At 31.9% G+C, this 17,722-nt stretch overlaps 1 protein-coding gene across 2 annotated transcripts in view; it reads right to left on the bottom strand.

The window, feature by feature from the left end:
* Positions 1 to 1,594: 1,594 nt before the first annotated feature.
* LOC127723397 (serine/threonine-protein kinase B-raf-like) overlaps positions 1,595 to 17,722 on the bottom strand; it is a 50,627-nt gene continuing 34,499 nt past the window's right edge. For both annotated transcript variants that reach the window (XM_052230013.1, XM_052230006.1), the window contains exons 15-16: positions 13,260 to 13,394; positions 1,595 to 8,901 (exon numbers count right to left, since the gene is read on the bottom strand). In XM_052230013.1, coding sequence (XP_052085973.1) covers positions 8,716 to 8,901; positions 13,260 to 13,394 — 321 coding nt within the window. In that variant the 3' untranslated portion in view covers positions 1,595 to 8,715. The remainder of the gene's footprint in view (positions 8,902 to 13,259; positions 13,395 to 17,722) is intronic.

Below are 17,722 nucleotides of genomic sequence, written 5' to 3' on the forward strand. Positions count from 1 at the left end.
ATTACTAATGACATAAAAAATAATGCCAAAGATTTTAAAATAAAGAAATTAATTTACAGTTAAAAAGTTTCATGGATTCATTGTCAATACTCTTGACGATTTTCTGCATAGGATTGTAAATCAAATACTTTTAAAACACTCATGCAGTACAAAAGAAGTCATTCAAACTCCTGTTTGTTTCTTTACTTTTTTCTAATTCTTCTTTCAAAACGTCTTTCCCGGTTGGGCATTGTAAAAGAAATAAGACAAAAGTATTATGGTAGTACTGTATCTTTGAATTTTGTAAATCAGTCGTGCTTTTCTTCTGAGGCTGTGTGAGAACCTTCTTCCAGATGAAAATCCATATGCCATGATCTCAGTCCCTCCCCGTAATCGATCTCTCCTACTTGCGAGGGCCTGAATTCCTAACACGATAAAATCTCTTCATGAATCCTGGATTTTGATTGGTGCCCTGTAGAAGAGGTGACCAATTAGCAATCAGCTCAATTTTATCGAGATAGGTAAATTCCGAACTAATTCCGAATGATTGATTGAAGATTTTTCATTGTCAATGCATTCAGGCGTTAATGAAGTAATCATAGATCAGCGGAATATAAAGACTGAATTATTCAGTTTAGCCATTTCGATGTTCCAAATAAGTTCAAAATTTAGCATGTTTGCAATGCAGCCCAATTATCATGAGAAACAACGATTTTGATTGGCTGATCATGATTGTCTACCTGGGGAAAAGTTCAAAATCAGACAATATTTTATTCGTGTACAAATTCACAAAATCGCGCAGGGCGTATAAAAAGAGTACAGGGTGTCAGTCAGGAAAGGAAGGGCAGATCGCCCTATGAAAACGACCAAACTGGTACACGGTCAATGCTAGAGAGATCTATCTTTAAACTATCAAATGATAAGACGATGGTCATGGTTAGTGTAGGATCATTATGACATTTGGCATTGTCTCGAGATCTTGATTTTTACATTACTATAACGTGCGTAGTGATTTTACAATAATTTTTTTAATAAACGAAGATTTTATGATTAAACAAGAGCAACTTGACCTCTTTCAAAAAAAGAAACACGAATTAAATAACATTAAACCGTATAAGGTATAATTCAGTCAAATTTTCAATATTAAATCAACAACTGACATGTTTCAATATTTTGATGAAACAGCTCAAGAAGGAAATCGCAGGTATAAAAAATGCACCTTATCACTTGACCTTCTACCTTCTTGTGATAAGTCAAACGGTTGTCCTCTTAAATACAAAAATACATCTACAAGAACATATGTTGAAACTTCACAAACCCACTGTTGATTTTCAACTATTTCAATTAATGTATTCCATTAGAAAACATACAGAGGATTTTTAGAATGACAGACGAGGAATCAGTTTTATCTGCTCAAAAACTTTGACTTAATCGATCTTGGTCACAAAGATGGCTATATGCCAAAGCATGAAAGCAATTGCTGTAAAAACGTCTTGACAATTGTTTGATTTCAGGAGGATAGACTTTGGTTACACTTTATGCTGAAACCAATTAGTGGCTGGGGCAAAAAAATTCAACGAAATGGACAATTCTAAAAATTGAAAACAAAATCAGATCAGAAAGGAAATTTTTACTTGCATTTAAATATAACACAATTTAATTTCACACTTTTCAATCATACACCATATATACTATAAATAAAACCCTTTAAAAAGCACTGAATAAACATATCAAATGTGCTGTAAGATCAGATAGATATTTGCAATATAAACATTATCTTTTTACTTTGCAGTACACTTTTATTATTTGTAAAATATCAGAAGTATTTCCTGAAACCAGATAATGATACAGGATCATATAGTATTGTAGTTTAAAAAGTAATTGAACACATAATTGAATAACAATACCTCTCCTGGGTCTTGTACTTTCAAAAGTCAAACAGGTTGTATAACTGTTCTTGATCATGTATAAAACTAAATACTTATTGGAATGCAGTTTTGTTTCATAAGACTTCAAAACATTAGCAGATTACACAAACCAAAACAGAGGTTTAATTTTGAATAAAACTTTGCAAACATAAATTTTTGTTCACATTTCTTAGCAGTCATAAAAAGATAAACTTTTGGATGTTTAAATGCTTTCAACATGTTAAAAATACATTTCTATTTTTGTGAATACTTATTATAGTTTATAATGTCATTTTTACCAGTTTTTTTTACTATAATAGGAAATACATTTTTAGTCAATTTCAAAGCGATATTTTAATCTCCCCCACAATCAATCTTTATTAAGTCAACAAGTTTTGATTGATTGATTTATTATTTTTTGTTGGGAGTTAAAAAATATAGGGAATAAAGCAAGGAGGCTTCAATTAATATATACATGTTTGCCTTTGAGAAAAACTTTACAAAGTTAAAATTGTTATCTTTTTAGCAAATGTTTAGAGTAAAAAAAAATTGTCTTGAAGGGAAAGTTATACTATTACAAGTACATTGTAAAAGTTTTATTGAATGTCTGAGTATAAGATTGATATAGGAGACAAGTAAGATTTGTTATGAAGGTACAACTATCCCCTTGTCAAAACTAACAAATTGTAAAACCTAAATATTGTGTGTTCAAGATAAAATTCTTGTTTATGGGATTAATAAAGGATAGAACACAAAATTACAAATGTAGTATGAAAGTTGCCTATATTTTTTATTCCTTTTTTTTCCAAAATTAACTTAAAATCAAAACATGAGAAACAACAAATTTAGCTTGGAGGAATTGGTTCTTACATATAATAAATTAACAGTATTATCTTGAAAAAAAAGTCCTAAACTTACAACCAAAATCCTCTGTGGTCAACTTAATTTGAAGGAGATGCAAATGGAAAATATGGTCGTAAATCTTTGTTCAGCATCTGACAATCTTAGCCTTTATCTTTAAAACATAAAATTGAAAGACATATGATCATGGACAGTTTGATCAATGATCAAAGTCAACAATTGTATTATGTTACACAAAAAATCATGTTATGACCACTTGGCAGATCTGAAATTCAAATTTAAACTTTCTGATGAAATATCAAGAATCATCAAACATGATGTGACTGGTAGCTGTGTTTAGAATCCTAAAGTTATAGATCAAATTCAAATCATTCCTGATTACAAATGGACACAATATAATATTCAAATATAAAGGAAAGTTTTAGTATCTTTTACATGTATACTATTGTAAAAAATTTGTAAGGGTTCCGCGGAACCCAGTGTCTCGCCTACTTTTACTGTTAATCGCAGACTCAACAAAAATGAGGAAGTAAATCAATAAAAATATTCCTCTTGATACTATCTTTTGATTGTAAGAAGCTTCTCTCCAAGTTTGGTAAAAATCCAGGATAGTTTATGAATCTAATAAATGTTTAAAAACTTTAACTGCAGACTGAATGTTATGTTAACTGGAAGAAAACAAAATTTCCTTCTAGATACTAGCATCTGATCATAAACAAGCTTCTGTTAAAGTTTGGTACAAATCCAAAATAGTATAAGAAAGTTATTAAAATTTTAAAAACTTTAACCACAGAATGAATGTGTTGTTTCCTGGCAGAAAATCTAAGTCCATTTAAAAGTAAAATACGGAAAAAATGGATTTATTTTTTTACAAAATTTCCTTCTAGATACTAGCTTTTGATCATAAACAAGCTTCTGTCCAAGTTTGGTACAAATCCAAAATAGTATAAGAAAGTTATTAAAATTTTAAAAACTTTAACCACAGAGTGAATGTGTTGTTTCCTGGCAGAAAATCTAAGTCCATTTAAAAGTAAAATAAGGAAAAAATGTATTTTTTTTTTTAACAAAATTTACTTCTGGATACTATATTATGATCATAAACAAGCTTCTGTCCAAGTTTGGTAGAAACCCAGGATAGTTTAAGAAAGTTATTAAAATTTCAAAAACTTTAACCACAGAGTGAATATTTGTGGACGCCGCCGACGACGCCGACGGAATGTAGGATCGCTATGTCTCGCTTTTTCGACTAAAGTCGCAGGCTCGACAAAAATCATTGTATATCAAAATTTACGGAAAAATTTAACCAAACTGATAAATGGAAAGGAAAATGTTATATGTAGCAGAAGCAATATTTTCCTAAAAGATCTGCATGAAGATATATGAGTATTGACAGGTTCCTGTCATGGAAAAAGTTGACAAAGTGTTATCCATTAAAAAGGTTGATAGAAAAATCTTTTTAATTGTCATCACTAAGTGTGGTTAAAAAGCAGTAAAATATTTTTGCAATAATAATACAATAAGGTCAGTCATATAGCAAAATATCATGTGACATTAATTCTGATGATATTAACTTGTAAATAATTTTTTCCTTTTCACATCTATTTTTGAACAAATACTTGTTATCATATTAACAGAAATTAAATGTTTTCTTTAAAAAAGACTGCAATAAGAAGTGCTTTATATAACACACAGGAGCAGGCATTCATACCCTATCTTCTTCAACCATACAAAATCACGACACCATCAAATTGGTGACATATATAATATACATGATGCTTGTGTAGAAGTATTGTACATTGCACGTTCCCTTCAAAAACAGAAAAAAACAAACCATGTGAGCACAATTCCATGACCATTAAAACTGGAATATTTTTATATACAAATAAATAGTTCATCTCTATTTCACCCTGCCAAACACAGCTAAAACAAACATTTACTGGAAGTTCTATTAAAAATTCATACACAAGGAGGAATCTTTATGCATTTCATTTTCACACATAATATTAAAACTATCATTCATTAACTTCAAACTCTCCATTTATCATTTACACCAACACATGTACACACATACAGACGCGCATATACTAACACATGTATTTCCATACTCAAATTATGTATAAATATATAAGTACACTGGCAATTTAGAGTTCATATCTTAAAGCAAAAAATTTTTTAATACAACATGTCCCTGTTAATAGTAATTTTCCATTATTTTGGTTCTTCAAAGACTTTGAGTACAAATCTATTAGAGCTTGTAACTGCACCTATGATATTTCTACCGACTTCTCGATACTACCTTCAAATGAAATCTCCTTTACTGGACTCTTGAAATTTTGTTTAATTTGTTGAAGGCTCAACTTGTACTTTAAATGAGGGATAGAAACAAACAATGCTATTTATCTAATTATAACAGCAATGATTTTACCACTAATTATATTGTCACAAAAATCATTATCTAAATTTGAACACGTTTTTACCATTCTTCACTGTATTAACATGACAACATTTTTATTCTGTGAAGAAAATGGGACTAATGAAAAACATATGTCAGCAATCTGTCATGAAGTAAATTCAAGCTGTTTTTTTAATACTTGTGGACTGGTGGTTTTAGAATGGGGCAAGTACATTCAAATTTACCTTACATGAATGGTGGAAGTTTAAAAGAAATGATGTCCAGTCCCTCCAAATTTGGTTCTAGAATAGCCCTTACAATTTTCAGGCTGAATTTATTCTCAATTATCAGATATTAAAAACAAAAGTTGAACTTTACACTTAATACAAAATAGTTGTACAATGAACATTTAAATCTTTGTACAATGAACATTTAAATCTGTTTCATTTTCGAAAATCCTTAATTTTAGCGAAAAAATTTAAACAAAACAGACACATTCTTCTTCTGCTTGCCTTTAAATACTTGTCATTTTATATTTTCATAAATATTCCAACGCTTTGTCCATGTGAATAGATTTTTCCCATCAAATGAAACTTTGTGAATAGTTATTGCTACACCATTATATTGTGACTTTGTAAACTTCTATTTATGATATGGAAACATTTTTCACTGATCTTTGCACACACCAATATCTCTAGGGCTCTTTTCATCAAAATTTTAATTCCTAATGATACTTGTAGTCATGTAAATTTAAATATGACTTACGAAAAATCTTAATTGTAAATTTTTTTGTGAGAAGTTACTATATTGTAAATTCTACAGAGATGGGGTAATCAGTTGCTTGATTCAAATACTAAATTCCTTAAAACAGACTTATTATTAACTTTTTATTTGAGATTTAACATTCAGTTTGACCCTAAATTTGTTTCTGTTTCTATCAAGCCCTGACATCTATACAATCTATCTAGTATATAAAACAGTTGTACAAACTGTTTTCTTGGTCAAACCAATCATGTACCCTCTGCTGTTAATCATGAATCCCCTCAATAACGGTTTCTGATAACATATATTACTTACAATATAATTCATAGAATAGAAAACTAATTTTTCAAAAGAATAACTCTTTTTTAAAGCCAAACTGAAATCATTGCAATCCTATAGAACTCAGCCTACTGATATATGTTACTAATGAAAACAAACACCCTTACATAAATTCACAATCTAACCCCCTATCAGACTTTCTCATTCATCAAACACAAAACTTCCATAAAGCATATCTCAAACAAAAATTAAAGTCAGCAATATACATCATCTAAAATCTTCATATATATATATTTTAAACAAATTATGCATACACACAAAAATCTTAAAATATACACAAACACTAAGACTATTTACACAGACTTAATTGTACACAAAATCACAGTAAAGTCATATAATGTATTGTAATGCCATGGCAACTGAGATGAGAGGAACATTGACTATGAGAAGGTCAACAGGTGATCAATATTCTGACATGATTTTCTAAGTATATTTCAGCTTAGTGCACAAATGAAATGTATCGCCCTATCTATATGAATTTGGTCTGCCACTGTCAGTTTATAAACTGTATTGTCTTTCATTAAAGCCATAAATGAGATCTACGGAATATCTTACAAATGAAAATATTTATTTCTAGATTTCTGGGTTTACATTTGTTTATTAATTTCTAGGTTCACATTACTTATTTTTTGCAATTTCTCTAAAATCTGAAATTCTCATATTAATAATAAAATGATTTAATTTCTGAATTTATCTTATTTATTACTGAACAATTCTAATGAAAAAAAAAAAGAATTTTCATTGTTAAATGTCAACATAATTTTGTTTTTTTACAATATCTAAAAAAAAAATTCACCAATTTTTACAATGAAAGTTAATACCATCCTAAATTGAGATGTTCATAATTTTTATAATTACAACACAAATCATTTCTTTGTAGAGACAGTACAAGCTTTAATATTTTCAGTATTATCTTTGAACATACCTATCAAAGAAGGTTTGTTGCCATTTTTGATAAAAAAATTTAAGGAAATCTAATACATTTTCCTGTATTCCATAAATTTCCTCACTATATAGAATGTAAGTCAGTATGTATTTTCTATAAAACATAATATCACAAATGTTTAAAGCTGCATAATCCAGCACTATCAAATGACCAAACAAATCCATGTTGTATGGAATCTGTTTGATTTAATGGACCTTTGACCTTTGAAAAAAATCAACACACTGTAACATCAAATTATACCTTGTTATAACGAAACCAGCTGTAATGCTGGTGACCTCATTTCTTGTTAATGTCACATGGTAACTATATACAATAAAATAAATAAATAGTTTAACAATATTAACAGTTCCCTTTGACATAAAATTATGTGCATTTAAATTGGGAAAGTTATGTCAGATGAACTTAAAACAGCTCATTTCCTTCTGTAAATTTCTTATAAATAAGAGATTAGGAAATGTATAAAGAAGAAATTAAGACAACAGATAGACGATCGTTAATTTTTGTTTCGGTAAATATAATGTAGGATTTTTGGTGCCTTTTTTATCAAAGATTTATAAATGATGCATGTTTCTTGTGTGTTTGCTAAGTTTTTAGCCTTTTATATATATATATCCATACAATATGATGAAAGTTTTATTGACAACTGACCATAAGCAAGTAAATGACCTAACTTTTTCACAACAAGAAAGATTGAGTACACCTCCACCATTTTAGCCAATGAACTAAGTGTACCTGGAGCTGCTACCATGATATTGACACTCTATAGTTATTGGTGTAGTTAGATGTTCCTCAAAACCCTCTCAATTACCAAAGCTAACCTTTTCATATAAAACAAAGTAAGAAAATCAATAAAAAGAAAAATCAATATAACTTGCACATTCACCCTGTTGTTGGAGACTGCAATGTTGTAAAGCATACTATTTCCCCCAAATTTCTATATATCAGATTACAAAAAATATGATACGTACTTCATCCTCTTTCACAGGTAACACTTGTCTCATATTATTGCAAATGCACTAAAATGCATTCCGAAAGGACAAATGCTCATTGTAGAATAAAATCATATTTTTTCCATGTAATTAGAGGACTGAATTTAAATCATATAATAATAGCAAATTATAAATGTTGGAATATTTCCTTTACTGCTTCAACTTACCACATAACTATTAAAAAAAAATGTACAGGATACTTTTTTGCATTGTAGCTTTATTTGTTTCTAATTAAGTTGCGTATTTAAAAATATATGAAGAAACCGCAAACAAAAAAAGCATATACATATATATGAAAGATACTAAAAAGGTCTTTAACTTTGAGCATTTTATCATGGTTAAACATCCTTCACTTTCAACTTCTATATAAATTTCAGACAGCTATCAAGTGACAGATATAAAAGCACAATCTTATACACAATATGTGGCTGACAAACTTCTTTCCCACTAAAAGTGCACATGACTTTATGACATAAGAGCAGTACAATTTATCAATAACATAAAAAGAAAGACCTGGTAGTGTAGAGATAATTGTTTACATTAATAAGCAGGCGTAGGTGAAGAAAAGATGAACTGAGAGTACTGGCTATTTATAGGAGTTTTTGGGGACGCACACATGTACATTAAATCATAGTCTTCTGTGTGTGATTGATTTAAAGTAGGTTCAGATGAACTCCGATGAACTTTAGGTAAAGACCTTTCTAATGTCTCCAGTACTGATAATATCTGAAATAGAAAAGTGTAGAATTAAAATCTGTATTTCAGGATTGCAGATGAGCAGCAGAAATTATGTATACAAGTCTTCCTTTTTCAGATCAATTTCATTTATACAAATTGTAACGTAAATGAGTATGTGTGGTAAAGGTTCTATTTGGCCCCTTATATCAATTCCTTTATCTCAAGGTGAGTTGATGTAAAACCACGTGAGAAAGTGAACTAGTACATGTTTTATAAAGCTTTTCTTATAAACATTACCAGTTACTTCTCTAAATAGGCCAAACAAGTGAATCTGTGAGCTACTGCTCACTAATGATACACCCGCCCCCCTAAAAGTATAAGGTAAACAGGAAGTTGTTGAGTGATGAATCTGAAAACTCATCACACGGTATAGCTAACTCATAAACCCTGAAACCAAATTTCAGAAATCCTTGTAATGTAGTTCCTGAGAAAGATGCGACGAAAAATATTCATGGGACGGACAGATGGACTGACGGATGGAAGGACAGACAGAGGTAAAACAGTAAACCCCCACTTTTTGAAAGCGGGGGTATAAAAATAAATTGTGGGCAAAATCTTCTTATTTTAATCTCATTTTACAATACTAAGAATAAATTGCTTCACCGAGAGCAGCTGAATATGACTGCAGAGGTCCAACCCTGAACAGTTAGGGCAAAAATGGACGCAATATTCGGGCTTGATACAGGTCTGAATTTGGATTGTAATTAAATATTTGACACATAAAAGGTTTCTGACACAAAATAACTGTAGTCAAAGAACTTAGAATTGGTTATATGATTTGAATTTATATTCAATATTTTGCTTATGTGCAAATACACTTTGCTGTTGCGAATTGACCCCCCCTCCCCCCACAAAAAAAAAAAAAAAAATGTACCCCCCCCTTTTTTTTTTTTGCTTTTGTGCAATACACTATGCTGTCTGTTGCGTATTAACACCCCCCCCCCCCCCCCCCCACTTTTGTTTTGCAAAAAAAATAAGATTTGAAGAATATTTCTTTTTAATTTCTGAAATCTGTTAACTTAATCTATTTTATAATAGAATTTAAAATATGGTGTCAAATCTTTCATATGGATTTTTTTGTAAAAAAAAAAAGATGCAACATTTGTAGATATTTTTACTGGTCTTCCTTTATAAATATGCATTTCTTTAAACATAATTTAAACGCAGTGTAAGGGAGGTAATCAAAATGTTGTATTTGGATTATCTCCTTTACACTGCTTTTAAATTGTCTTAATTAGACATTAACCATTACTTTATACATAAATTAAAAGCAGTGTAAGGGAGGTAATTCAAATACATCATTTGAATTACCTCCCTTAAACTGCTTTTAATTTATGTATAAAGTAATGGTTAATGAATAATTAAGACAATTTACACTGCTTTAAATTATGTTTTGTACTAAAGTATTTGTCCATTAACCAGGACACCCTTGTTTTTCCCCCTTTTTTGCCCCTAATTCCTAAACGGTTTGAGCCATAACCCCCCAAAGCAAGTCCTAACCATTCCTTTGTGGTATGGATACTTGTGGTATAATTTCAGAGAGATCCATACACCTTTCCACAAGTTATTGTCTGGAAACTAGAAAAATGCTTAACTTTGGCCCCTAATTCCTTAACTGTTGGTACCATAACCCCCAAAATCAATCCCATCCTTCCTTTTGTGGTATTGAACCTTATGGTAAAATTTCATAGAGATCCATTCACTTAAACTAAAGTTATTGTGCGAAAACCAATGTGTCTTCCGACTACGACTACGACGCCGACGTCATACCAATATAAGACCGCAAAATTTTTTTACAGGGTATAAAAATGGAGTACATGGCTCAATTAACTAAAAATTCAAGAATGATTGTATTTTTTCAACAAAAATACTGTTAAGATTTTATTTTTTGGCAATGCATAATCACTTTCACTATATATTTTAGTGCCTAAAAAATCAATGGGAATTCTCCATTTGGTAAAAATTTAACATAATTTTGTGCTAATTTTGAGATCATAAAAAGAATGCAAAATATAAATAAAGAAAAAAAACTTATTAAAGATACCAGGCTTATAATTTTGCATGTCAGATGTATGTTTCGTCTACAAAAGACTCACCAGTGACTTTCGAATCAAAATGTTGAATAAATTGCTTGGCCGAGCGCAGCTGGATACGACCACAGAGGTCCAACCCTGAACAGTTGGGGCAAAAATGGACACAATATTCGCGCTTGATACAGGTCTGAATTTGAATTGTAATTCAATTTTTTGCTTTTGTGCAATACACTATGCCGTTGCAAATTGACACCCCCCCCAAAAAAAAAATTTACCCCCCTTTTTTTTAGCTTTTGTACAATACACTATGCTGCTGGGAATTGACCTCCCCCCAGTTGGGGTAAGTATGGACACAACATTCAAGCTTGATACAGCTCTGACTTTGGATTATAATTAAATATTTGACACAGCATAGGTTTCTGACACAGAATGAATGTGGTCTAAGAACTTAAATAATTTTAATTTAAATATTCAAACCATATCATTATTATTTGCTTTTATATTTAATCAGAAATAACCAATTTAAAATGGAAAATTTTAAAGAAAAAAAAAAAAAAAGGGAAAAAAAAATCCACTCCCAAATTTTTTGAACCCCCTTATGATTCATCACCCCCAAACTCAATCCCAGCCTTCCCTTTGTGGTATGGTACCTTGCAGTACAATTTCAGAGAGATCCATACACTTGAACACAAGTTATTGTCTGGAAACTAGAAAAATGCTTATTTAAGGCCCCTTTTTGGTCCCTTATTCTTAAACAATTTGGGCAATTATCCCCAAACTCAATTCCAGCTTTCCCTTTGTGATATCTAACCTTTTAGTACAATTTCAGAGAGATCCATACACTAACACAAGTTATTGTCATGAAACTAGAAAAATGCTTGTTTTTTGCCCCTTTTTCCTAAAATTTGGAAGCAATTACCCCCAAAATCAATCCCAGCATTCTCTTTGTGATATGGAACCTTGTGGTACAATGTCAGAGAGATCCATACACTAACACACAAGTTATGTCTGGAAGTTACAAAAATGCTTATTTTCGGCCCCTTTTTGGCCCCTAATTCCTTAACTGTTGGTACCATAACCCCCATAATCAATCCCCACCTTCCTTTTGTGGTATTGAACCTTATGGTAAAATTTCATAGAGATCCATTCACTTAAACTAAATTGAGAGTGCGAAAACCAATGTGTCTTCGGACAACGACGATGCCAACGTCATACCAATATACGACCACAAAATTTTTTTGCGGTCATATAAAAAGCAGTGTAAGGGTAGTAATTCAAACACAACATTGTACTTAATTGTCCATTAACCAGGACACCCTTATTTTTTCTCACTTTTTTGCCCCTAATTCCTAAACTGTTTGAGCCATAACCCCCCCCCCCCCCCCCCCAAAGCCAATCCTAACCATCCCTTTGTGGTATGGAGACTTGTGGTATAATTTCAGAGAGATCCATACACCGTTCCACAAGTTATTGTCATGAAACTAGAAAGATGCTTATTTGGGCCCCTTTTTGGCCCCTAATTCCCAAACTGTTGGGACCATAACCCCCAAAATCAATCCCAACCTTCCTTTTGTGGTTATACACCTTGTGTTTAAATTTCATAAATTTCTATTCACTAATACTAAAGTTATTGTCTGGAAACCAAATGCCTTCAGACGACGACGTGCTACCAATATACGACTGCAAAATTTTTTGCAGTCGTATATTAAACAAATCTAGAAAATGACATAATGGACCAAAAATTCTAAAAAAGAAATATTTATTTTACTTCCTTAATGACTTGGGTCATAATTTAAACTATTATACAATGTTCTCATGGCTACTTCATCCTAATTTGAAATTTAAGTTTTCAAACTTATTTTTTATTACATTTCATGTGCTTTGATCAAAACTGGTATTTTGTTGTTGCAAACAAGCGGGTAGTTTGTCTTCAAAAAGATAGCAAAATAGTTTTAATGTTTTTACCCAGCCAAATTCTGTATGATCCTGTCCCAAGTCAGGAGACTGTAATTCAGTAGTTGTCGTTTGTTGCTGTATATCATTTTTGCTTTTCGTTTTATATATAATTTTGGCCTTTGGTTTTCTTTTTTGAATTGTTTTACATTGTGTCATTTTGAGGCCTATTATAGCTTGGTATGCCATATGGGTTTTGCTCATTGTTGAAAACATACTGTTACCTATAGTGAACTATAGTTGACTTGTATTCTAATCATCATACATTAAATTAGTATGGTCAAAACAGATGTCGTTTTATCAAAGAATCTATCCACTGAGTTTTAGGACAAATACTTCTGACTCCAAAATTATTCATACCTGTGGAAATAAAGGCCTCTGTTCTCGTTCAAATTTACAGCAGTCTTGAAATAAAATCTTTAATCTTTTAGGGCTATCTGACCTTATTTTACTATAGTCTGGTCGCAGATATCCTTTACCAACCATGAATAATATCTACAATAAGAAAGGAAACACCTCCTTACATACTATCTACAACTGAAATATAGACAAGAGGCTGACACAATGACAGCAAACCAGGGTTTTATTACATTTACTAGTGTCATTGTTAAAGCATTGAAGAACTTCTGAACAGCAACTGTGAAAATTACAAATATCAAACCTCCATATAATAGCATTAAGTTTGAAAAGGATTGATAGGTTGTACAATTCTCAAGTTATTGCACGGCAACAGCCTAAAATCCCATTTTTTCCGATCATTCAAGGAGCACAACTCAAAATTTTAAAAGCATTACCGTATAAAGGTTTTTTTTTTTGTGGGTTTTAAAATTTTCTCGATTTAGGGGCAACAAAGTATACAAAAAATTTAGCATTTTTTATTTTGGCTGCATCTTAATTCCCAATTAAATATTGTGGGGGTTACTGAAATGGTTGTAAAATTTGACAGGAAGAAAACAGTGAAACATGTCTTAGGTGAATGATGTCTTATTTATTGATTATATTCTGATATAGTTAATTAATAGGATATGGTAGCTCAGATAATTGTCACAGGTGTACAAACTTCTCATAAATGTTACATTTGATTAGTTACGCAATTGACCGGACTTTTGATGTACTAATTAGGTTATAAAATTATGAAGAGTGACTTACAATTCTTAGATAATTTGACACTAATAAATAAGGATAAAATACCAGACAAAGTACCTTACATTCTCATATTATTTGACACTAATCAATAAGGGTATACATGATAGGCAGTTTTATTAGAATTCACATCATTTTATAAAATAACTTTGGCATTTAGGTTGTTAAAACTAACATATACCGTTATTGACCTGCTGACCAGGAAAAATAGATCATTCACAAAACGCTTTAGCAAATAGAAAATACCAAACGCAGGCATAAATTATTTTCATTTATCTGCCAAAATAAGCGAAAAAAATAAACACCCCTCAAAAATAACCCGCTATACACTATTTGACAAGTTCTCATGTTATTGCACAGAAATGACAACAAGTGTCATATTTCAATCAATCAAGGACCATACCTCCTGAACCCCATAAGTAAAAATCTTCAAAAATCAAATAAACCTCTATTTTGTCATCAGTAGCAACATACTAAAACTTGAAAAGCAATGACTGAATGGTTCATAAGTTATTGCACTGAAACAACATAAAGTGACAATATCCAATCAATCAATGACCATTTCTCCTAAACAACAAAAGTGAAAATCGTGACTATGGAACTTGACATCCATTTTGTTATCAGTAACAACATGTCACAATTTGAAAAGCATTGGTTGAAAGGTTCATAAGTTATTGCACAAAACAGCTGGAGCTGCCTGCCAAAATTTGAACACACCTGATATTTTTAGTTAGGTTTAAAACAATGAGCGTACACAGAAATGAATCTGTAGTGGCAATGTAATGAAGAATTAAATTATGAACAGGTTGCCAAACCACTTATGATCAAAAACATCATTTGGCTAAAAATTTAATGAAACTCATGGAATGGCAATTCGTGCTACTGCAATGCTTGCTGTTAAAAAACAATTAAAAACAAGAAATGATTGTAACAGGATGCTGTTACGAAGTCTCCCAAACGAAGCTCCCATAATTCATAATTCCCAGGGTCGCCTGACATTGGGCAACATCCAGTCAAAATTGGTTTGGTCCAGTAAAGTTATATGCATTAGTGATGCCTGGGGACTAACCTTGTATATCATTCAAATCATCTTGGCATGACAAACCAGAATATATATGGTTTAGGGGTGGGGATCTCGACCATTTACAAGATACTAGAACATTGGGAGTGGGGAGGAACCCCTGGGGACTGGCCCTATACGTCATTCAAATGTTCATTACATGACGAACAGGAATATATATGGTTTAGGGGTGGGGATCTCAACCATTTACAAGATATTAGAACATTGAGGGTGGGGGGGGGGGAACCCCTGGGGACTGACCGTATACGTCATTCAAATGTTCGAGACATGACAAATAGGAATATATATGGTTTAGGAGTGGGGATCTCAACCATTTACAAGATATTAGAACTTTCTCAAATGGCAGGGGGTCGGGATGACCCCTGGGGACTAACCCTGTATATCATTCAAACCATCTTAGCATGACAAACCAGAATAAATATGGTTTAGGGGTGGGGATCTTGACCACTTAAAAGATATTAGAACTTTCTTAAATGGCAGGGGGTGGGGGTGACCCCTGGGGACTAACCCTGTATTACATTTGATGTGCTTTATCTTGACAAACCAGAATATATATAGTTTAGGGGTGGGGATCTCAACCATTTACAAGATATTAGAACTTTCTCAAATGGCAGGGGGTCAGGATGACCCCTGGGGACTAACCCTGTATATCATTCAAACCATCTTAGCATAACAAACCAAAATATATATGGTTTAGGGGTCAGGATCTTGACCACTTACAAGGTATTAGAACTTTCTTAAATGGCAGGGGACGGGGGTGACCCCTGGGGACTAACCCTGTATTTCATTTAATGGGCTTTATCATTTAAAACATTTTCAATTAAAAAGATTGTGTCTATCACAAACGGTTTTCAATTTATAATCATTTGAAAATTTAAAAAAATAAAATCCCATAGGGTTCTATAGTAAAACCCTCTTTTCTTTTTGCCCCTCAAAGTACCCCTTTATAAACCCCATTGCACAAACAAAACCCTGATTGCACCACTAGACATGTTAGTCTAACATATTGTGAAACCCTAAGTTAATCTGACAAGCGGTTTTGGAGAACGGGTGCGTACAAAGTTCAAATTTAAAAGCGGCGGAAGAAGAAGAAGAAGAAGAATAACAACTAGATTTGCCATTGCAAGAAATAGCGGCTGTCACCCTGCCCCCCCCCCCCCCATTGCCACTAAGCAGCAGCCATTTCGAAACATTTTCAACAGTGAATGCACATAAATATATTGCTATACATCTTTCTATCAATTTTCAGAACATTAAGAGCATTTTGAAATTTTTGACATTTTTTGTTTCCATGGCAACAGGAGCCATTTTGGAAATTCCAATGTCAAAAGTCTCATCTTTACTTGCCAGTTAACATTAATATTAAGTTTCAGTAAATTTGGAGCATTTGGAAATTTTTAGTCATTTTTGAATTTGTGCCGTTTCCATGGCAACAGTGATCGCTTCCAAAATTTCAAAGATGGATGCCATATTGGCACATGACAGGGAACATTCCATGAAAGAATCATGGTATTTGACCTACCATGTTAAGTGAGTAAATGCTACCTAAAGAATTTTCCTATAGGGTCCAATGTTAAAACTTTGTCTCCGGTTTCCATGGCAACGAAGGCCATTTTGGAAATTCCAAAGTCAAATGCCACATTCACATTTGCCAACTAACATTTCTGTAAAGTTTCATTAAGTTTGGAACACTTTCCTATTTTTCGCATTTGTGCTGTTTCCATGGTAACGGTGGCCATTTAAAAAATTCTGAAGATGTCCTGCACAACTTTAGATGGTGGACCTCATTATGCTAACCATTCAATAGGATTGGTCCACTAAACTCCCAGAAACGCTTCGGACAAAATAGGTGGAAGAAAAATAATAATAAAAAGAAACAATGGAAAAGCAATATGTCACCCGACATTGTCGATCGGGTGACATAATAATAATAAGAACTGAGCAAAAACAATAAGTCTTCCCAAACTTCGTTTGGGAGACTTAAAAATATTTTCTAAATGTATGAATCAATATTTTACAGTTATATTGTTTTATGTAATCAAATTATCTGCGTTCTTTATATTTTTTTAGTAATGAAGCTTAATGCATAACACATATTTTTTACTGCTTTAGCTTAGTGTATGAATATATTACTGTACATAGTGCTTTAGCATAATACATATATATGTGCTTAATTTCAAAATGAATGAAATGACTTGTGTATGACATGTATCTATGGATAGATGTATATATTTAAAATGTATATGTTTATCTGCATTGTGTATGATATGTCTTATGTATGTAATTTGTATCTATCTTTTGTATCTATGTCTGTTTTAAAAGCTCAGAGCTTATTTTGTACTGTCTAAATAAAGCTTTAGGTTTGATTTGATATAAAAGATAAAATTTTTCCTTTGTTAAACCATACTATAGGCATAGAAAGCCATGGCAAAGCCAATACCTCAACACAAACATTAACAATTTTCACTGTCAATTACCGTAGAAAGGCTTGTATAGTCCGCGGTTTTATTCTCCAAAATTGGACCTTCCAGACGGGGTGCGGACTATAGAGTACAATAAGCAAGAAATAAGAGAAAAATTTCAATTTCGTGGTCGAGGT

Source organism: Mytilus californianus, unplaced genomic scaffold, assembly GCF_021869535.1.
Source record: "Mytilus californianus isolate M0D057914Y unplaced genomic scaffold, xbMytCali1.0.p SCAF_1, whole genome shotgun sequence".
NCBI lineage: Eukaryota > Metazoa > Mollusca > Bivalvia > Mytilida > Mytilidae > Mytilus > Mytilus californianus.